Source organism: Belonocnema kinseyi, chromosome 5 (genome assembly GCF_010883055.1).
Source record: "Belonocnema kinseyi isolate 2016_QV_RU_SX_M_011 chromosome 5, B_treatae_v1, whole genome shotgun sequence".
Lineage (NCBI taxonomy): Eukaryota > Metazoa > Arthropoda > Insecta > Hymenoptera > Cynipidae > Belonocnema > Belonocnema kinseyi.
Window position 1 is genome coordinate 145078033 of NC_046661.1, and position 23330 is coordinate 145101362.

General features: G+C 22.6%; 1 protein-coding gene across 1 annotated transcript in view; it reads left to right on the forward strand.

The window, feature by feature from the left end:
* Positions 1-23330, forward strand: part of LOC117173191 (zinc finger protein 260-like) — a 47637-nt gene that overhangs the window by 1569 nt on the left and 22738 nt on the right. Inside the window, exons 2-5 of the mRNA XM_033361616.1 lie at positions 2574-2889; positions 12252-12722; positions 18889-19009; positions 22102-22317. Of these exons, the coding sequence (XP_033217507.1) occupies positions 2638-2889; positions 12252-12722; positions 18889-19009; positions 22102-22317 (1060 nt within the window). The 5' untranslated portion in view covers positions 2574-2637. The remainder of the gene's footprint in view (positions 1-2573; positions 2890-12251; positions 12723-18888; positions 19010-22101; positions 22318-23330) is intronic.

Here is a 23330-nt window from a genome sequence, read left to right on the forward strand (position 1 = left end):
AATTCAACTTTAAAAAAATTAAAATTCGCCTTTTTCGTTTGAAAATTCATTTTTTTTAATTGAAAAATAATTTCTCTGTTTGAATTCGTATTTATTTGGTTGAAAATTGTTCTTTTGTGGTTGAAAATTCTACTATTTTGGTAGAAAATACCACTGTTGTAGTAAAAAATTAACTTATTCGTTGAAAATTCAACTGTTTTTTTCCCTTCAAATTCGTCTTTGGCTTAAAAACTGAACTTTTTGTTGAGAATTCTTTTTTTTAATTTAAAGTACATTTATTTGTTTGAGTATGTATTTATTTTGTTTAAAAAATTGTTCTTTTGTCGTTGCAAATTTTACTATCTGGTATAAAATTGAACTATTGTAGTAGAAAATTAATTTATTGGTTGAAATTTCAACTTTTTAAAAAATAAAGTTGATGTTTTTGAATTGAAAATACATCTCTTGGTTTGAATTTTGAATTATTTTGTTGAAAATTCTACTATTTTGGTGGAAAATTGAACTATTTTAATAGAAAAAAACTTTGGTTGAACATTCAACTTAAAAAAAAAAGAAACTCATCTTTTTGAATTCAGATAACATCTCTTTGTTCGTATTTTTATTTATTTTGTTGAAAATTCCACTATTTTGGTAGAAAATTCACCTATTTGATTGAAAATGGACCTATTATTCTGTTGAAAATTAATATTTTTTATTTTAAACAGTCCTTCAAAAGCTTTAAAATTTTATTTCAAAATCTTGAGAAATCTAGAAGTGGTTTAAAAAGATTCGAATTAAATTTGGAATTTTTTTAATAATTGTGAAAGACTTCATAAGAACACAAAATTTTTCTTAAGATTCTTAGGAAAACTGAAAATGATTTTTCACCGTGAAAAATTATTGTAACAGAAAGTTTAAAAAGATTTTAAGAGATTAAAAAAATTATCAAAGAAGAACATGGAAGATTTGAAGGATTTTATTTAATTTACTGGATTTTCAAAAATGGTAGGAAAATTTCGAGTAATTTTAAAGTATATTTAGAAGTTCTGAAAAAAATGTTAACACACTTCGTTTAAATTACTTGAAATAATTTCAAGTTTTTAATTAATTTTGAATCTTTTCAAAACTTCTACATACTCAAAATTTAACAATTTCACTTATAAATTAAACACTTTTTAAATAGAAAAATTAAAATTGTAACGCTAAAAGTTCTTCGAAAATCTAAAGATTCAAAGCTTACTCGTCTTAAATGAACATTGAAATATTGCTAAATATTAAATATTTATTCTTTTTCAACATTAAAAAATTTCAAATTAAATGGGATAAAAATTAAATTATTTAGATTCACAATATTTTTAATTTAATGAAAACCTTTAATTATGACTATGTTATTATGAATTTATTTTTAAGTTGAAAATAGTAAAATGCACGTTTACAGTTTTTAATAGCTGAAAAAATTAATAGAAATAATATATTGATACATTTATTTTATTTATTAAATTTAATATAAAAAATAATATAAAGGAAGACCTGAAACTCTGAATTAAAAATATTTTATTTGTAAATCATGAAAAAAAATTTTTTTGGCATTAACCATTAATTTCATTTTCAACCAATAAGTGAATTTTCTACCAAAATGGTAGAATTTTCAAAAAAAAAACAAATATTTAATCAAATAATTGAATTTCCGAACAAAAGTTCATTATGAAAATTTTTAGTTAAAAAATTAGGTTTCAGCCAAAAAAAGAAAGAAATTTCCACAAAATAGTTTAGTTTTTAACCAATTAGTTAAATTATCAACCAAAAAATTGAATATTTGTATTTTGAGCTAAAAACGGTCAATTTTCACCGGAATATATCAATTTTCAACTAAATAGTTGAATGTTCTAACAAATTGTTAGATTTTCAAACCAAGAAGACGAATTTTCGCAAACACAGTTCAATCTTGAACCAATTACTTAATTTTTAACTAAAATAATTGCATTTTCTACCAACATAGTTGAATTTTCAACAAACGAAAAAAAAGGATTTTTAACCAAATATTTAAATCTTTAACCAATAAAATGAATTAAAAAAAAAAGTTGGTAACTTATAACCGAATAATTGGTTTTTTAATAAAAAAATAGTAATTTTTAAACAAATTAGTTAAATTATTAATTAAAATATTTATTAGTTGCATATTTTGAACTAAAAACAATTTAACTTCTAATTTAAGAAGTTAAAAAAATTATTTTTCAATTTTTAATGTTTATATTTTTGGAACTTAATCTGAATCTTATAACTCTATAATTTATAAAAGTTATTGAGCATATTTGAATAGACAATTTTTGAATTGAAAACTTTTAAACTTCAATTTTAAAAGTTGGGAATTTAAGTGTTCCACTTTAAATGCTTTAATTGATTATTTATTAATTTATATGGAAAATTGTTTAGAATATAGTTTGATTTTTTAAATTTCATTGGCCGTGAAAAATGTTTGCGAACCGGGAATTTTTTTCTTCCATTAAAACGGTCACTCTGAAGTTTGGATCTTCTTTTTGACTTGATGAAAATGTGGAAAAGTTGAGGAAAAAAGTGGGAAATTTTGTTTTCAGATGATAAACTGAATGAACCTAGACAATTACTGAATAGACTAAATAAATAATCAATCAACGAGTCATGGAAGTGACGGTAGAAGAAGAAGAAGCCCAGACGGTGCTTTTGGGGGGAATGGAGGGAGCACAGTATATCACAATTCAGAGTGCTGATGGCGAATCTTTGGGAAAGGGAATCTCTCTTTACGCACTTAACGGGGAATTACTTTCTGAAGGAATGGTCGTCGACATGATCAATTCCGATGTTGGAGCCGAGTACAGTACTACCGCTCAGTATTACGAGGCTGAAGATCTCCTACCTCCAGATATGACTGAGGTAAGTAATAAAAAATAAATAAAAAAATTAGCTTCAGAGAGTCAAGCACTTTGAAAAAAAAAAAAAAAAATTAGCGAGAATCAGAGAATTTCTGTGAGAAGTAACTGTATAAAATAATCAAGACTCATCACGCAGTCACTATTATTCAATATTTTTTTTCTCAACTCACTTTTTTAAACCGGGAATTTTATGAGACTGGGAAATGACCGTGAATTTATTTTTCGATCATGAATTTGACAAATTTGTAGAAAAAATAATCCTTCAATTTTGATTGTAAAATTTTTTCAAATAATCAAAAAGAATAATCATTTCCTAGGAAAATTGGAAATGATTTTTTTTTTACTTTAATAAATTATTCTTAAGAGAATATTTAAAATGATTTTCAACTAAAAATTCACCCATTCCAGTAGAAAATTTCCCTATTTTTTTGAAAATCTGATATTTTGTTTGTTAAGAATTAGATTTTGAACGGAAAAATCAACTATTTTATTTTTGGTTGAAATTTGATCTTTTTGGGGGGGAAATTCAACTATTTGGATGAAAATTTATATTTTTTATTTAAAAATTAAACTATTTTTTCAGAATTCATGTAATTTGTGGAAAATTTGTCTTTTTTTTTTGTAAAAAATTAATCTTTTTTGTTGGTGTAAAACTCAACGATTCCAGTTGAAGATTTATCAGATTGTTTGAAAGATAATTTTTTCAACTGAAAATTCACCATTCCATTTTGCGTTGAAAATTAGGTTTTTCTAATTCAAAATTAAACAACAATTTCGGTGTAAATTTGTCTTTTTTTATTGAAGATTTATAATTGATATTAAAAATTTACTTCTTCGTTTGTAAAATGAGATATTTGGTTGAAGACTTTTTTTTCTTTGTGTGAAAGTGATTTTTTTTTACCGAAAATTGAACGGAAATTATTAACAGAAAATTTAATTATTCTATTTTTGGTTGAAATGTTATCTTTTTTGGGTAAAAATTCATATTTTTTATTTAAAAATTAAACTATTTTTGGAAAATTCATCACTTTGGTTGAAATTAAATTTTTTCAACTGAAAATTTGCCGTTCTACTTTCAATTGAAAATTGATTTCTTTTAATTCAAAATTTAACAATTTTGATGTAAATTTCTCTTTTATAGTTAAAAATTTATTTATTTTGTTGAAAATTGACGTATTTTGTTGAAAAATTGATTTTTTCGTAAAAAATTAACATTTTTTGGAGTTTTTTATTTGAAAGTTGATCTCCTTGTTTAAAAATTCTTCTTTTGGGTTGAAAATTCATTTTTCAGACTATAAACAAAATAAACTTGGTTGAAAAATGAACTCTTTTGCTGAAAATTAACTTGTTTATTGAAGATTCATCATTTATACTAAAAATTTACTTTTTTGATTAAAAATCCATCTTTCAGGTTAAAAATAAATTTACTTGGTTGAAAAATAAAGTATTTTGTTGAAAATTTAATTTTTCCTAAACTAAAAATGAAAATACTATTTTTTATTTTAATAAACTAATCTTAAGAGAATATTTAAAAAGATTTACAAAATTGTCAAAAATGTATGTGAAAGATTTTAAGAAAATTTCTTTAATTTGGCAGAATTAAAAAAAAATTAATTTGAAAAAATGTAAAATAACGTGTAGTTGTAGATGTTTCAAAATTTTGAAATAAAGTTTCGAAGCATTTTAAGGAATTTTAAACTATTTCAAAAAACAATAATTTAACTTTTAATTTAAACAGGGAATTTTCAAATTTTTACTAATTTATAGATGGAACTGGAGTTTATGCAGAATAATAATAATTTTGAATTGAAGCAGGGAATTAAAAAATTTTAACGAATTCTGAGTTGAAACTAGAATTTATACAAAAGAATTATTAATTCTCTTAGACATTAGAAGAGTTAGAACGGAGAATTTTCGAAAAGAATTAATATTCTGAATTGGGAATTTTCATTTTTTAACCAATTTTGAGCTGGAATTGGAATTTATCCAGGAGAATAAAAATCAATGGAAAATTGAATTTTTCAAACCAAATTTTTATTTCTTCTATATCTATTTCTCCGAAATGTTTAATAGATTTCAATAATCTGAAGGGATTTTAAGATTTTAGAGTATTTCAAAAAAATATAATGAATTTTTAAGAGCTTTTAAAAGTTTCAGGGCATTCCAACTGATTAAAATTTATTTAATTTTCCAGGATTTGAGGAAATATAAGATTTGATAGAATGTCACAGATTTTATAATATTTTATTGGATTTCAAGAATTTTCTTATAACAAGTGAGATATGTTGTAGGGTTTCAAAGATTTGAAGAGATTTAAAATTATTTTTTTGGAATTCACCCTGAATTTTTATTAATTTATCCTGGATTCTTTCGAATTTTTTTTTACTTATTCTAAATTCATTCAAATTCTACTTAATTCAATGGATTTTTTGGGTTTTTTTTTTAAATTTCTGTTTTAATTGATCCTGAGGATCATTTGATAAAATGGTCAAAGAATTTTAAATATTTTAAAGTATTTTTACAAATACCTTGACATTTTCAAGAGCTTTAAAAAATTGTAAAAGGATGTCAAAAGATTTTGAAGGATTTAAAATATTTTAGATTATTTAAAAAAAAAAATTAAGACATTTTTTTTTAACTTTAAAGTATTTTAGGGTATTTAAAAAAATTCCAAGGAATTTTCAAGCATATTTTCAAGAGATTTAAACAATTTCAAGGGGTTTCTATGGGTTTAAATAATTTTAAGGAATTTTAACATTTTAGTGAATTCCAAAGAATTTATTTACAAAAATTGCGAGATTTCGTAGGGTTTGAATGATTTTAAGAGTTTTTTAAATATTATTTGGAATTCATTTGGAACTCGCCATGAATTCTTATTAATTCATGCTGAACTCTTAACCCAAAAGTCTTAGAAATTTCATCAGAATTTTTTCATATTTTTAAATTGTTTTAAATTTACTTGATTTCTTTTTAAATTCAGCTTGATTTATTATGTTTTTCATCGATTTTTTCCGGAATTCTTATTAATTTATCCTGAATTCTTTTGAATTCTTTGGAATTTATTTAATTCACTTTAGTTCTTGTAAGTTTACTCAATTCTACCTAAATCAGTAGTTTAAAAATATATTTTTAGCACTTTTTATGTAATTAATCCAAAATTCTTTTTAACATCCCTTAAAGTCTCAGACATTTCGTAAAATTTTCTTGAATTCCCTTGAATTGTTGAAAGATTAAAATTTTTTTTTTGTAATTCAATAAAGCTTTGTCATATTTTTAATTTGTTTTCAATTTATTTGAATTTTTAAAAATTCACCTGGAATTTTTATGAATTTCATCGACTTCTCGTTTACCTTCAATTCCTCTAAATTTATTTCAATTTTACGAAAATCAATATAATTTTTCTTTCTTTTTAATTTAACTTGTATTTTTCTAAACCCTATGAATACCCATAAGAACTGGGAGACCTGTGATTTTAAAACTCTCATTATATTTTAATACATTTTCCGGGATTTCAGGAAATATCGTAGAATTTCACGGGATTTTATAATATTTTAGTGGATTTCGAAAAATTTATTCTTTTTATAGGACCTAGGAGTTTTTTAATTATTTTAAAAGCTATCACAGGATATTTCCAAGGTTTCAAAAAATATCACCGGATTTCATAGAATTTCACGGTATTTATTAATATTTAAATATTTAAATTATCAAAGGATTTTTAATAGTTCAAGATATATTTGTTCAAATTCCGTGGCATTTTCAGAAGCTTTAAAAAATTTCAAGGTATTTTAAACGTTTTGAAATGATTTGAAGTATTTTAGGCCATTTTAAATTTTCAAGTTTCAAGGATTTTCAAAAGATACCAAAGGTTTTGAAATATTTTAAGAAATTTTTTATTTTATCTTCAAGGGAATTCCAAGGGTTTTAATAATTTAAAGTAATTTTTAGGGCCTTTAATATTATTTGATGAATTTCAAAAAATTTATTCACAAGAATTCAGGGATTTCGTAGGTTTTCAAAGATTTCAAAAGATTCTCAATTTTTTTTTGCAATTCATTTGGAATTTGCCCTGAATTTTCATGCATTTATCCTGAATTTTATTCAATCCTTTTGAATTCTTCTAAATTCACTCAATTCTTTTCATCTCCTTTAAATTCTTTTAAATTCACTCAAATTTTACTAAAATCAAGGACATTTTTCCGATTTTTAAAATAATTTGAATTCTTTTGAATTGTTTTGTAGTCATTAAGATTTGAAATTTGTTTGAATTTTCTTGGAATTCTCTTGATTTTCTTTAATTAACTTGAATTCTTCTAAGTTTACTCAATTCTACTTATTTAATGGATTTTTTTATTTAAAAAATTTTTATGTAATTGTTTTCGAAGTATTTCAACCTCACCTATAATTCTTATGCATTTCATGAAATTCTTTTGAATTTGCTTACATTTTTCTAAATTTATTCCAGATTTACGAAACTCAATGGAAATTTTTTTATTAAAAAATTGTTGAATTTGTTACCCTTTGAAAAGGCGAGTTTTTAACAAATAAAGATTTTTCACTCAGGAAAGAGTTGTAACAGGGTTTCGATTTGACCGGGAACAGGGAATTTTAGAAAATAATTATAGTTTTTATTTCAGAACAGGGAACTAAATAAAAAGAGAGAAAATAAAAAAAAGAGAGTACTTCAAATAATTTTTAGAGTAGAAGTAGTATTTCGAAGATGAAATGTTTCTGAATTATAATATAATTTTTTTTCATATTTTTCATTGGGAAGTTATCTTTTTTTCTTGAAAATTCATCTCTTTTTCAAAATATAACTACTTTGTTGAAAATTAAATTTTCAACTTAAAATTCACCCATTCCAGTAGAAAATTCCACTATTTTTCTGAAAATCTGATATTTTATTTGTTAAGAATTAGATTTTCAACGGAAAAATCAACTATTTTGTGGTTGAAATTTGATATTTTTGGGGTGAAAATTCAACTATTTGGATGAAAATTGATATTTTTTATTTAAAAATTAAACTATTTTTTGAGAATTCATGTAATTTCTGGAAAATTCGTCATTTTTTGTAGAAAATTAATCTTTTTTGTTGGTGTAAAATTCAACAATTCCAGTTGAAGATTTATCAGATTGTTTGAAAGATAATTTTTTCAACTGAAAATTCACCATTCCATTTTGAGTTGAAAATTAGCTTTTTCTAATTCAAAATTTAACAACAATTTTGATGTAAATTTGTCTTTTTTTATTAAAAATTAATTTGTTTCGTTGAAAATTCACGTATTTTGTTAAAAAATCGATTTTTTCCTTAAAAAAATTAACATTTTTTGGAGAAAATGATTTTTTATTTGAAAGTTAATCTCCTTGTTTAAAAATTCTTCTTTTGGGTTGAAAATTCATCTTTCAGGTTAGAAATAAATTTACTTGGTTGAAAAATAAACTCATTTGCTGAAAATTAATTTTTTGATTGAAGATTTATAATTTATATTAAAAATTTTTTTCTTTGGGTGAAAGCGATTTTTTTTACTGGAAATTGAACAGAAATTTTTAACAGGAAATTTAATTATTCTATTTTTTGTTTAAATGTTATCTTTTTTGGATAAAAATTCATATTTTTTATTTAAAAATTAAACTGTTTTTGGAAAATTCATCACTTTGGTTGAAATTTATTTTTTTCAGCTGAAAATTCGCCGTTCTACTTTCAGTTGAAAATTGACTTTTTTTAATTCAAAATTCAACAATTTTGATGTTAATTTCTCTTTTATAATTAAAAATTTATTTATTTTGTTGAAAATTGATTTTCTCGTAAAAAATTAACATTTTTGGAGAAAATGATTTTTTATTTGAAAGTTGATCTCCTTGTTTAAAAATTCTTCTTTTGGGTTGAAAATTCATTTTTCAGGTTATAAACAAATTAACTTGGTTGATAAATGAACTCTTTTGTTGAAAATTAAGTTGTTTATTGAAGATTCATCATTTATACTAAAAATTTATTTTTTTTTAATTAAAAATTCATCTTTCAGGTTAAAAATAAATTTACTTGGTTGAAAAATAAAGGATTTTGTTGAAAATTTAATTTTTCCTAAACTAAAAATGAAAATACTATTCCAGTTCAGTGTTCTATAATTTCAGTTAAAAACTAATTTTTTGGTTGAACATTCAATTTTTGACTGAAAATTTAATTATTCTTTTTTTTTTTGGTTTAAAAAATTATATTTTTTATTCGAATATTCATCTTTGTTGGTTCAACATTGAATTTCTTAATTTAAAACTTAATTATTTAAGCTTTGGTCAACAATTTTTTTTTTGTAAAAGTTATTTTGTTGTTGTTGAAAGTTTCACTATTTCAAATGAAGATTCATTATTTTAGTTGAAAATTAATTAATTTTGCAATTTTTTGCTCTGTCATGTTAAAGGATGTGAGTTGTGTTTTTAGCCAAAAAGGATCACATTTGTACGATAACATATGAATTTTTAAATAAAAAAAGGCGAATTTTCTACAAACATGTTGAATTTTCAATTTTTTTTGTTGAAGATTCATAATTTCAGTGAAAAATTTATTTATTTCGGTTGAGAATTTAACTATTTTTTCAAATTTTTGTTAAAAATTTCTTTTTGGGTAGAAAATTTACATTTTTGTTGGCAAATTCCACTGTTTTATCCAAAGTTTATTATTTCGGTGGAAAATGTGTCACTTTTTGGTAAAAATTGAATTTTCCTGATTGAAAATTCATCTGATCGGTTTAAAATTAATTCTTTTGACTTTAAATTGAACCTAAGTAGAAAATTTATCCTTTTTAGTTGAAAATTTAACTATTTGGTTGAAAATTCATGTGTTATTTTGTTGATAATTTGTCTTTTTTGAAGTAGGTGAAACTTTATCTTTACAATTAAAAATGTACTTATATTGTTTAATAATTGTCTTTTTGGAAGAAAATTGATATTTTTTAAATTAAAAAATCCACTATTTGGTTAAAGTTTCGTTGCTTTGGTTTATTATTAATAATTTTAGTTAAAAATTAATTTTGTTTGATTCAAAATAAAACTTTTATATTCACATTTTCGGGTTTTAAACTGAACTGTTTTGTAAAAAAATTCGTCTATTTGTCTTCAAAATTTAACATTTTAGATGATACATTTTTTTTATTTACTGAAGCACTTCTCTTGGTTGAAAATTTAAGTATTTTTTTGTTAAAAAATCATTTTCGGCTTAAAAATTCCATTGTCTTGTAGAAAATCCTTGTTTTTGGCATAAAAATAACTGAAAATGGTCTCTTTTGGTTGAAATTTAATCTTTTTGATTGAAAATTCATTTCTTTTGTTTAAAATGTATCTACTTACCAATTTTCAATCGAAGAAATGAATTTTCAACTAAAAAATATAAATTTTCGAACAAAAATGGAATTGTATAACAGTATAGAACCCATTCCAGTAGAAAATTTCACTATTTTTCTGAAAATCTGATATTTTATTTGTTAAGAATTAGATTTTGAACGGAAAAATCAAATATTTTATTTTTGGTTGAAATTTTATCTTTTTGGGGGGGAAATTCAACTATTTGGATGAAAATTGATATTTTTTATTTAAAAATTAAACTATTTTTTGAGAATTCATGTAATTTGTGGAAAATTCGTCTTTTTTTTGAAAATTAATCTTTTTTGTTGGTGTAAAATTCAACAATTCCAGTTGAAGATTTATCAGAATGTTTGAAAGATAATTTTTTCAACTGAAAATTCACCATTCCATTTTGAGTTGAAAATTAGCTTTTTCTAATTCAAAATTTAACAACAATTTTGATGTAAATTTGTCTTTTTTGACTAAAGATTAATTTATTTCTTGAAAATTCACGTATTTTGTTAAAAAATCGATTTTTTCCTAGAAAAAATTTACATTTTTTGGAGAAAATGATCATTTATTTGAAAGTTAATCTCCTTGTTTAAAAATTCTTCTTTTGGATTGAAAATTCATCTTTCAGGTTAGAAATAAATTTACTTGGTTAAAAAATAAATTCGTTTATTTTATAAAAATAAACTTATCTTATTGGCTGAAAATTCTACTGTTTGGTTCAAAATTAATTATTGTTGATAAAGAGTCCTAATTTTAATTGGAAATTAATTTTTTTTTTTTGTTGAGAATTTAACTATTTTGTTGTTTTATCCATTTTAGTTAAAAATTCATTTATTTTATTTAAAACTCGAATTTTTTGGACTGAAAAAAAAAATGTTTTGGTATAAAATTCAATTTTTTGTACAAAATTCGTTTTCTTGGCTTTAAAACTCGACAATTCTGTTGGAAATTAATTTTTTTTTAAATTTTTTCAGCGAAAAGTTTAACTATCATATTTTTGTTAAAAATTTGTATTTTTTAGTGCAAAATTTAGATATTTGTTTCCAAATTGATTTATTTTCAATTGTTTGCTTAATATCAAAGACATAATCAATTTTAAAAGTCATAATAACAAATTTTTCAATATTAAAAGTTTAAAAAATTGTTAAATGGACACAAACAATTGATTATATTATTATATTAAACAGATACAAAAAATAAATAAATTACCATTTTTATGATCTGTTAATAACAATGCAAAGAATTTTTCCCCTTCAGTTTCGATAACGTTTTTAAACACTTCTGTTAAAAATTAAAAATTACTTTTTGTTAAAAAATTTTTTTCGAATAATTCAATTTTAAAGGTTTATAATTTTTTAATTTTACATTTCGATAGGTAAAAATGACGAAAACTTAATTTTTTATTTTAGACAAATTTGTGGCATCAATTTTATTTAATTTTTAAATGTAACAAAAAATTTTAATTCTGCAATTTAAGAGGTTTTACTTTGAAACATTTAATGTAATTTAAACTAGTATGAAATTAGAAATTATTTTTATTTAAAAGCGCTAAGGCAATTTCAATTTCTTTGAATTTTAAGTAATCAAGTTTTAAAGTTTTTAATTTTTTCTACTTTCGAACTTTTGTCCTGAAATAATTTTATTTACAGATTCTCGATTTGAAAAAAAAACTCTTAAATTTTCAAAGCCTTACATTTATTTTTGACCATTTATTTTTATTATTTTTAGTATTATTAATGTCGAAAACATTTATTTGTGAACAATTATCGGAAAAGCTCTGTCAAGTTATGCCAGAAAAAAGGGTTCTCCGAGCACTTCCAACTGGTATTTTTTTTTTAATGGAGTAATAAATTTCCTCTCAGTTTCCTGTCGGAAAAAATTGGTAGATCATTCGTTAAAATAAATCTTTGCGTTTTGCGGAAAATATGAATATGTTACTTTTAGTTGACCGGGAAAATGGAAAAACCGGGGAGTCGCCACCAGATAGTCAATGACTATCTTTTTTTTTCCCCCCTTTAGGAGGATCGAAAACTTGCAGCAGCGCTGGTAGCCGTGCAAATTCAGCAGCAACAGAAGCAGCAGTTGCACGACGATTCTGGACTCAGAGATGTTGTGGAACTGCAGACTCTTGAGACCGTGAATATGTACGCAACTGATCCAATCGGCGACTCAAATCTAGATGTTTATCCGAGTTTGCCCGGGTACAAACACGAGGAGGAAATTAATTTTAAATACGAGGACGAGCCCGAGAGTAGTGAGGAGGTGATTCATCCTGCAGGTGTGAAGAGGTCGCTGCCTCACAAGAAGCGAATCCCCAAGAAGTTGAAACAGCAGGGGAAAAAGGTGAATTCGAAAAAGCAGGCTAAAGTCAGTCAGGAATCTGCCTCAAAGCCGCCTACCGCTAATAGTGCCAATCAACTTCCCACCTTCAAGTGCGAACTCTGCAGCAGCAAGTTCACGAGTCAGCTCAAATTTTTCGAACATCTCAAGGTTCGTATCTTTCCTATCATTTAAAAAATATATATATATTTAATACAGGGTGTCTACCCTACCTCAGGGTTGCTACAAGACCTGAAAAAGTCTTGGAATATTGAAAAAATGACTGGAACTTTTTTAATCTTCTCTATTTCAAAGTATTATTAATTCATTATTTTATAACGAATTCTTTATTTAAAAATTGGAAAAGAAAACTTAAGGAAAAGAAAAATATCACGACAAACTGTAAGAATTAAATGAAAAGAGATGGAAGATTCAATTCGCTGGGGAAGCGGAAGCACCGCAGCGCCCCTGTCGGTGGTATGCGCTAATTCTCGTTAGATGAGTGTTTGATGTTTACTTGCAATCAGCTGTGATTTTAAATTCAATTCAAAGTTATCACGATAATTACAATTGTGTTTTTGTGCTTTTTTATCTACATTTGGAAATAATATAAATAGTGAAAAGGTAAATATTCATTCTGCTGAATTAGACTGATCTTTCGTTCTCAAACACAAACTTTTTATGTCGGTTTCACTGAGTATGGCTCGTTGACGATAAAAATCAAGTGATTTCGGTTCTGTTTCATCTACAATCTTACTAAAATATAATTGCATTTTTTTATACTTATCAATTGCACGTTCAGGTCATTTCTCGATTCGCAAACATTTTTTACGGCCAATGAAATTTTAAAAATCAAACTATATTCTAAACATTTTTCCATATAAAGTATTAAACAATAAACAACAAGTTAAAGCATTTAAAGTGGAATACTTGAATTCCTAACATTTAAAAATTGAAATTTAAAAGTTTTCGATTCAAAAATTGAAAATTTGAGAAATTTGAATTAGACCAAAATCCAAATTAAAAATTAAATTAAAATTCAGATTCAAATGCTACAAAATTTACACTTACCAAATGGATGGTACTAACACTAATATTGTTTTAAATTTGTCCAAATTCAAAATAATTTTTGAATTTTTATTGGAACTTTTAAATATATTTCAAAATTAATTGAATTTTGTCTATAACTTTTAGAAAATCCTGCAAATTAAAAAAAATTAAATTTGAATTTGAATTTATAAATAAGAATAGAACATTTATTATTTGTAAAAATATGAGAACTTGAAATAATTTGAAATACTTACAGCCGAATTTAAAATAAAATTGAGATTTTTATAGATTTCAAAAATTTAGAATTTTTTTAAGAAAAATTTTCTTAAGATTCTTAGGAAAATTGAAAATGATTTTTTACTTTGAAAAATTATCGTAATAGAAAGTTGAAGAAGATTTTAAGAGATTTAAAAAATGATCATAGAAAATCATGGAAGATTTGAAGGGTTTTATTTAATTTGCTGGATTTTCAAAAATTGCAGGAAAATTTCGATTATTTTTTAAGTATATTTAGAAGTTTTGAAAAAAAAATGTCAACATACTTCCTTTAAATTACTTGAAATAATTTAAAGTTTTTAATTAATTTTGAATCGTTTCAAAACTTCTACATATCTCTTAAAATTACTCAAATTTTTTATACAAATAATAAGTGTTTAATTGTTATTTATGCGTCAAAATTTAACAATTTCATTTATAAATTAAATATTTTTAAATAGAACAATTAAAATTGTAAAGCTAAAAGTTTAAACGTTTTTTGAAAATCTAAAGATTCAAAGCTTTCTACGTAAAACAATTTAGTTTCAAATTGCTTTCTTTTAAATATTTGGTTTCAATTTACTCGTCTTGAATGAACAGTGAAATATTGCTAAATATTAATTACTTATTCTTTTTCTGCATTAAGAAATTTCAAATTAAATGGGATAAAAATTAAATAATTTGGACTATCAATATTTTTAATTTAATAAAAACCTTTAATTATAACTATATTATTATTATTTTTAAGTTTAAAATAGTAAAACGCACGTTTACATTTTTGATGGCTAAAAAAATTAATAGAAATAATATATTGATACATTTATTTATTAAATTTAATGTAAAAAAATAATACAAAGGAAGACCTAAAACTCTGAATTAAAAATATATTATTGATAAATCATGAAAATTTGTATTTAAAAATAAAATTATCGGAATATATGATATATTAATTTCAATTTTTATAAAGACTTCTGGATTGAAACAGTTACAATCTGGAAATTCTCAAATTTTGAACGGATCTAGAATTGTTTGGTCATATCAGTTATTGTTCAGATTTCTATTCTTAGAGTACAGATCCATTTTAAAAATAATTTATTTATTTATATTTATATTTGATAAAATAAAACTGTTTTTTATCAAAAATTTTCAACTTCAATTTCTTTTAATTTTTAATTGTTTAAATCCTCAAAACTGCACTTTGATTATTTTAAAAACAAATCTTCGATTTTTAAAACTTCTAATGAAAAATTTTGTTTTAACCTGTAAAACTGCATTTTAAAATTTTTCGAATTAAAATATATGCTTAAAAATTAAAAATCTAAAATGGAAAAGTTTTAAAGTGAAAGATTTTCGAATTAAACATTCTAACGTAAATGATGTAATAATTTATAAAAATCACAATTTAGGAAATTATTTTAAAACGGTTGAAATCACAGTTTTACCAAATTTTTATTCTAAAAATGTTGTAAAATTCTCAGTGAAAAAATAAATTCACTGTCATTTCCCTATTTCATAAAATTCCCGGTCATTTCCCGGGTTTTCAGCTTTCCCGGTCAAACATTTCAAAATATTTTAAATATCTTTAACATTTCATAAAGACAGTCATCACAGAGTATCACCTATTCACCTTTTTCTCCTATTTTGGGGTTTCTCATCTTTTTTCACCTTTTTTCAGTTGAAAAAGTACAATTTTATTCAAAATTACAATTTTCACACCAAATACAGGTTTTATTACAATTTCCTAATTGCCGAATCTTGCACCAAATGATCGAATTTAAAAAAAAAAAGAATAAGCTTCAACCAGGAAGAGTTGCATTTTCAAACATAATCTTTAATTTTTAATTTGAAAAGATGAATATTTTACAAGCCAGTTTAATTTTGACGCATCAAATTCAACTATTTTAGTTGAAGATTGATCATTTTTTTATGTGAAAATTAATCTTCTGGTTTAAAAATTCATCTTTTTGGTTTAAAATTTAATTATTCAATTTGAAGATTGATAATTTGATTTGAAAATTCATCACTTTTGTTCAAAATCGAACTATTTTGTAGAAAATACGTTTCTTTTGGTTGAAAATTAATTTTTTCTACTGAAAGTTTAACTATTCTTTTTTTTTTCTAAAAAAAATATATATATTTTTTAGTAAAAAATTTAAGTATTCGTTTCAAAATTCATTTATTTTTCAATTTTTTGCGCTTTTGTGTTTATGAATGTTTAGAATAAACGTCATGAATTAAAATAATTGTTTTCATTCAATAATACTAACAAATCCAGTTTTTAGTTGAAAATTTATCACTTTTGTGGCAAAATTGATCTATTTTGTTGAAAATTAATCTTTTTTTTTTGTTTGAGAATTCTAATGTTTGGGTAAAAATACATATATTCTATTTTTAATTGAAAATTTATAATTTTTACATAAAAATTGAACCATTCGTCTTTTTGGTACAAAATTAAATTTATTAACTGAAAATTTACTTAATGTAGTTCAATATTTCGTCACTTTAGTTAAAAATAATTTGTTTTCGTGCCTTTTATAGATAATTAATTTTATTAATTGAAATTTAATCTCTTTAGTTTACATTTTTTTAACTGAATATTTAACTATTAAATTTTTGGTCTACAATTTTTATTTTACTTAAAGATTGATCTATTTTCCTTCTTGAAAATTCATCATATTGGTTTAGAATTTAACTATTACAATAGAAGATTCAGAATTTTAGTTGAAAATTTATCAGTTTTTCGGAAAATTTAATTATTTTGTTAAAACTTAATTTTTGTAAACGAAAATCTAACTATTTAATTTTTCGTTGATCTTTTTTACTTGAAAGTTTATGTATTTTGCTGAAAATTCATCTTTTTTGGTCTAAGATTAATTTTCTTTATTGAAAATTCATCTTTTTGGTTAAAAACTAATCTATTCCAGTAGAAGATTCAGTTAAAAAAAAAAATACATCAGTATTTTGAACAATTCAATTATATTGTTGAAAATTTGTTTTTCTTTTCTTGAAAATTAATTTATTTTAAACAAAAATTTAACTATTTCATTTTTCGTTAAAGATTTATCTTTTTTACTTGAAAGTTTACATCTTTTGATGAAAATTAATCTTTTTGGTTTAAAATGTAACTATTTCAATAGAAGATTTAGAATTTTAGTTGAAAATTTATCAGTTTGTCTGGAAATTTAATTATTTTATTAAATATTCGTTTTTTTTGTTGAAAATAAGTTTATTTGAAACGAAAATTTAACTAATTAAGTTTTGATTGAAGATTTATCTTTTTTACTTGAAAGTTCTACTATTTGGAAAAAATTAATATATTTTGTTGAAAATTAATCTTTTTGGTATCAAAATACATGTTTTAACTAAAAATATATTCAATTTAGTTAAATATTTCATCGCTTTAGTTGAAAATTCATCTCTTTCGTTGAATTTTTTTTTTTAATGAAAATTTAACTAAAATTATTTTTTACAGTTGAATATTCGAATAATTTTAGTAGAAAATTTACCACTTTGTGGCAAAATTTAACTGTTTTGTTGAAAATTGATATTTTTTTAGGTGGAAATTCTACTGTTTGGGTAAAAATACATATATTCCATTTTTTGTTGAAAATTTATCATTTTTACATAAAAATTGAACCTTTTGTCTTTTTGGTAGAAAATTAAAAATTTACTTAATCTAGTAGAATATTTTATCACTTCAGTTGAAAATTATTTTTTTTTTTTTACTGAAAATTTAAATTATTTTTTTTTTTTACTGAAAATTTAAATTGTCTTTATGGATTACAATTTAGGTATTATAGTAAAAGATTCATAATTTTAGTTGAAAATTGATCATTTTGTTGGAGAATTCAAATATTATGTTGAAAATTAATTTTTTTTAACTGAAAATTTAACTATACCATTTTTTATTTTAATTTGTTTTTTTAACATAAAAATTCAACTATTTGGATGAAAAATCGTCTATTTTGTTGAAAAATAATATTTTTCATAGCAAATTAATTCTTTTTAGCTAAAAGTGTATTTAATCTAGTTAAATATTCCATCACTTTAGTTAAAAATTCATATATTTCGTTAAAAATTTATTTTTTGAAATAAAAATTTAAATAACATTAATTTATACAGTTGAATATCCGATAATTTTAGTTGAATATTTATCTCTTTGGTTAAAATTTATTTTAACTGAAAATTTAACTTTAATTTTTGGTTGAGGATTTTTCTTTTTTACTTAAAAATATATATATTTTCCTTATTGAAAATTCATCGTTTTGGTTTAAAACTTAACTATTCCAGTAGAAGATTCTGTTTTTTTTTTAAATACATCAGTATGTTGAAAAATTAAATTATCTTGTTGAAAATTTGTTTCTCTTTTTTTGAAAATTTGTTTTTCTTTTCCTGAAAATTATTTTATTTTAAACGAAAATTTTACTATTCTGTTTTTGTTTGAAGATTTATCTTTTTGACTTGAAACTTTATGTATTGTGGTGAAAATTCATCTTTTTGGTTTAAAATGTAACTATTCCATCAGAAGATTTAGAATTTTAGTTGAAAATTTATCAGTTTATCGGGAAACTTAATTATTTTGTTAAACATTCATTTTTTGTGTGTTGAAAATAAATTTATTTGAAACGTAAATTTAACTAATTTAGTTTTTATTGAAGATTTATCATTTTTACAAAAGAATTGAACTGTTTGAATGAAAATTCATGTGTTTCGTTGAAAATTCGTCTTTTTGGTAGAAAATTAAATTTTTAAACTAAAAATGTTCTTAATCTAGTTAAATATTCCATCACTTTAGTTAAAAAATTCATCTCTTTCGTTGAAAATTTCTTTTTTAAAATGAAAATTTAATATTAATTTATACAGTTGAATATTCCAATAATTTTAGTTGAAAATTTATCTCTTTAGTTTAAATTTTTAAACTGAATATTTAACTATTCAATTTTTGATTGAGAATTTTTCTTTTTTACTTAAAAGTGGAAGTTGTAAGTAAACATGAAAAATTTCTTCAATTTGCAAAATTTTTAAATTACAGTCGCACTATGAACCATTGAAACCGATAGTCAAAAGTCAGAATCTTAGTCTGGCGCCAGCTTGTCAGGTGGAAGAAGAGTTTAGCGAGAATGAAGATCTTATGGAAGGAATTAGAGGCGTTGGTAAGTTCTTATATTTATTATCTTTAAACATTCCTAAATTAAATAATTCCTTTCTATATATTGTTCAGGGTGGACGTAGGTCAGGGAAAATCTAAATATCAGATAAAAGTCAAATAATTCCTATCAGAAGCAATTTAAATAAATGGTCAATGATAAAAAATTTATTATTTTTACATTTAAATTTCAAATTTTTTGATTCCTTTTTCTTAGAAAATCATCTTTTTTCGTATAAAATTCAACTGTTTTATTGAAAATTCTTCCTTTTGGGTTTAAAATTAATATTTTGGTATTGAAAATTGAACGAAAATCTTTCTTCGTTAAAAATTTAACTACTTTCTTGAAACTTTGCCTTTTTGTTTTAAAAATTATCGGTTTAAATGAAAATTTCATTTTTTTTTAAACATGTAAGTGTTTGACTGAAAATTAATCTTCTTTGGTTTAGGATTCAACTATTTTGTTCAAAATTGAACTATTTTGTTGCAAACTGATATTCTAAAATTTAAAGGTCAACTGCTAGCGCAGAAGTTGAATTTTTTCATTTTTGGTTGAAAAATTATCTTTTCTAGTTGAAAATTCGTGTCTTTTTTTTTTTATAAAACTAATCTTCTTGGTTAAAAATTCCTCTTTTCAGTTAAAAATGAAACTGTTTGGTTGAAAATTCCGGTTTTCTTGATTGAAAATTAATTTTTTCACTGAAAACTAATTTTTCCATTTTTGGTTTAAAATTAATCTTTTTCAGTTGAAAATTCAATTGTTTATTTGAAAATCCAGACATTTTGTTGAAAGTTCGTCTTTTTTATTGATAATTAATTTTCTTGGAAATTTTCTCAAATTTGTAGGATTTTCTGACAATTGTAGGAAAAATTTAATTAATTTTGACAGATATTTAGAAGTTCTGAAAAAATTTCGAAAATAATTTTAAATTTAAAACAACTTCTAGATTTCTCAAGATTTCAAATAAAATTTTGAAGCTTTCCAAGGATGTTTAAACTATTTAAAAAGAAAATAATTCAATTTCTAATTCAAGTAAGTGCTCAATTAAATTTTTTTTCAATTTTTCAATATTTGATGTTTCTAGCTTAAAATTCCTTAAAATTATATAATTTAAAAAATTTTTTAATTCATTGATTGATTTTTTAATTTAGGGCATTAAAAATGATAACGTGGATTTATATTGTTTTATATTGAAAAATGTTTGTACTTTTAATTTTATACGCCTAAATTATTGAGCATTTGAATTTAAAAAATTAAAATTAAAAGCTTTTAAATTTCAATGTTAAAAGTTAAAAATTTAACAGTTCCACTTTGAGTGCTTTAATTTGCAGCCCAGTTTTTGTTACCTCAAGTGTAAATTTTTTTAGCTTTATTGTTCAATTTTTTAAATTTCATTGACCGCGAAAAATGTTTGCGAATCGGGAAAAAACCGGGGAATGGCCGGGAATTTATTTCGTCGATTAAAACGGCCAACCTGCTATTTCACTTAAATGTTTATAATTATAGTTAAAAATTAATCTCTTCGGTTCAAAGTAGAAGTATATTATAGCAAAACTATTTTTTTAAATAGAAAATTCCACTACTTAGGCAAAAATTGAATTTCTCCATTTTTCATTGAAAAATGGTATTTTTAGTTGAAAAAATGCAACTGTTTGGTTCAAAAGTAAACTATTTCCTTGAAAATTCCTTTTTTCTTAATTGAAAATTAATTTTTTCCCTGGGAACTTAACTTTTCCATTTTTGGTTGAAAATTGATCTTTTTTAGTTGAAAATACAATTGTTTATGTGAAAATTCGTCTTTTTTAGTATAAAAATAATCTTCTTAGTTTGAAATTTCTTCCTTTTTAGTGTTAAAACTGGAATTTTTCGCTTGAAAATTGGACTATTTCATTGACTTTTTTCAATTAAAAATTAGTTTTTTCACCGACAATTTTTTCTTTCCATTTTTGTTTGAGAATTGATTTTTTTTGTTTTTAATTCAATTGTTTATTTTAAAAATCATGCATTTTTTTTAAATCGTCTGTTTTGGTAGAAAATTAATATTCTTGGTTTCAAATTTCTTCGTTTTTCGTTCAAAATGCAATTGCTGGTTTAAAAATTGGACTATTTCGTTGAAAATTCCTGTTTTTTTATCGAATTTTATCAAGTATTTGTTTGAAAATTCATGTATTTTGTCAAAAATTTGTCTGTTTTAGTAGAAGAATAAACATTTTCGTTTAAAAAAATGCTTTTTTTTTTAATTAATCTCTTTTGGTAGAAATTTAATCTTTTTTCGTTGTAATATCAACTGTCATTTTTTCGAGATATCATGTTGATGGTTTGAAAATTCAACTATTTTGTAGAAAATTAAATTATTTTGTTGTAAATTCAACTTTTTAGCAAAAAATTGAACTATTTTGTTAAAAATTAAACTGTTTTTGGTTGAAGTTTAATTTTTTTTATTAACAATCCGACCATTTGATTGAACATTTATCTTTCAAGGTTGAAAATGCACATATTTGGTTAAAATTTCAACTATTTTGTGAAAAATTCGTCTATTTTAATTGAAAGTGTAACTATTTAGTTGTAAATCCAACTATATGGTTAATAAATTTTTTTTTAATTTAACTATTTGGTTAAAAATTCATCTTTGTAGGTTGAAAATTCAACTATTTCTTTGAAAATTCACCTTTCTTGATTGAAAATTGCTTCTTTTAGATCGGAAAGTAAACTGCTTTTTAAATTATTTGACTTTATAACGTAAAAAACTCATTATTTTGTTAAAAATTTGTCCTTTGGATAAAAAATTGTTCTCTTTTCATTGAAAATTCAACTACTTTGTTGAAAAAACAATATATTTCGACTACAAATCTTATGGATTAAATGCTTGTTATATTGAATTTAAAATTGTAGCTGTGTAATTTGAAAAGAAATCAAAATGGACAAGTTTATCCCTTTCAGAAAGAAAATTTTTAAACTATTGTTAAAAATGGTTTTATTTTTAAAGTTTATTTTGATTGTGCAAAGAATTTTTGAAAATGTCATCTTTTTGGATTAAAATTTAATCTTTTTTTTAATTAAAATTAATTAATTAAAAAATGTATTGTCTTCGTTTCCAGTTGAAGAGACTGGTGCTCGCATCGACGCTGAAACGGACAATCCGTTACTAGAAACAAATGATTTGAATTGGCCGAGTGCTGAAGAAATTCAAAACCTGACGGATATTGCTCGAAAAGCAAATACGTTAAATCAAGATGGTATGCATCCAAATTCAAATGTCAACATTCCCGATGCTTCTCCTACGAAAAAAGAAAGGAAAAGAAGCCAAAAAATGCGTAAGTTAAGACCGGAAAAGGGTCACGATATTTTAAGAAAATTAGTCGAAGTTTTTCGTCGCATCTATTTCAAAATTTGTTTAATCTTTCTAAAATATTTTCGAAATCTTCTGAACTATTTAAAAATCTTGATGAAATCTTTATAAATTTTTTGGCATCTTTAAAATATTTGTGAAATCCTTCTGAATTTATTTGAATTTTTTTTTTCATTTTTCTGAAATATTTTCGAAATTTTCTGAAATCTTTTGCAATCTTGATGAATTTCTTTGAAATTTTTAAAATATTAAACAATCTTTTGGCATCTTTAAAATTTTTGTGAATTTCTTTGAAATATTTAAAATCTTTCTGAAATATTTTCGAATATTTATGAAATATTGGGAAATCTTTTGGCATCTTTAAAATACTTGTGAAATCCTTTTGAATTTATTTGAAGTATTTTTTATTTTTCTGAAATATTTGCGAAATCTTTTGAAATCTTTGGCAATCTTTGTGAATTTCTTTGAAATGTTAAAAATGTTTTTGAAATGTTTGAGAAATATTTGGGCATTTTTAAAATCTTTGTGAAATATTACAATTTTTGTGAATTTCTTTGAAATTTTAAAAATATTACAAATTCTTTTGGTATATTTAAAATTTTTTGTGAAATCTTTGTGAATTTCTTTGAAATATTTTTTATTTTTCTGAAATATTTGCGAAATCTTCTGAAATCTTTTGCAATCTTTGTGAATTTCTTTGAAATATTTTTTAAAAATTTTACATGTTTAAGAAATATTTAGGCATCTTTAAAATCTTTGTGAAAAATTTAAATTTTTGTGAATTTCTTTGAAATTTAAAAAATTTTTAAAAGTCTTTTGGTATCTTTAAAATTTTTTATCAAATCTTTGTGAATTTCTTTGAAATATTTTTAAAAGATTTGAAATGTTTAAGAAATATTTAGGCATCTTTAAAATCTTTGTGAAATATTTAAATTGTTGTGAATTTCTTTGAAATTTTTAAAATATTAAAAATTTTTT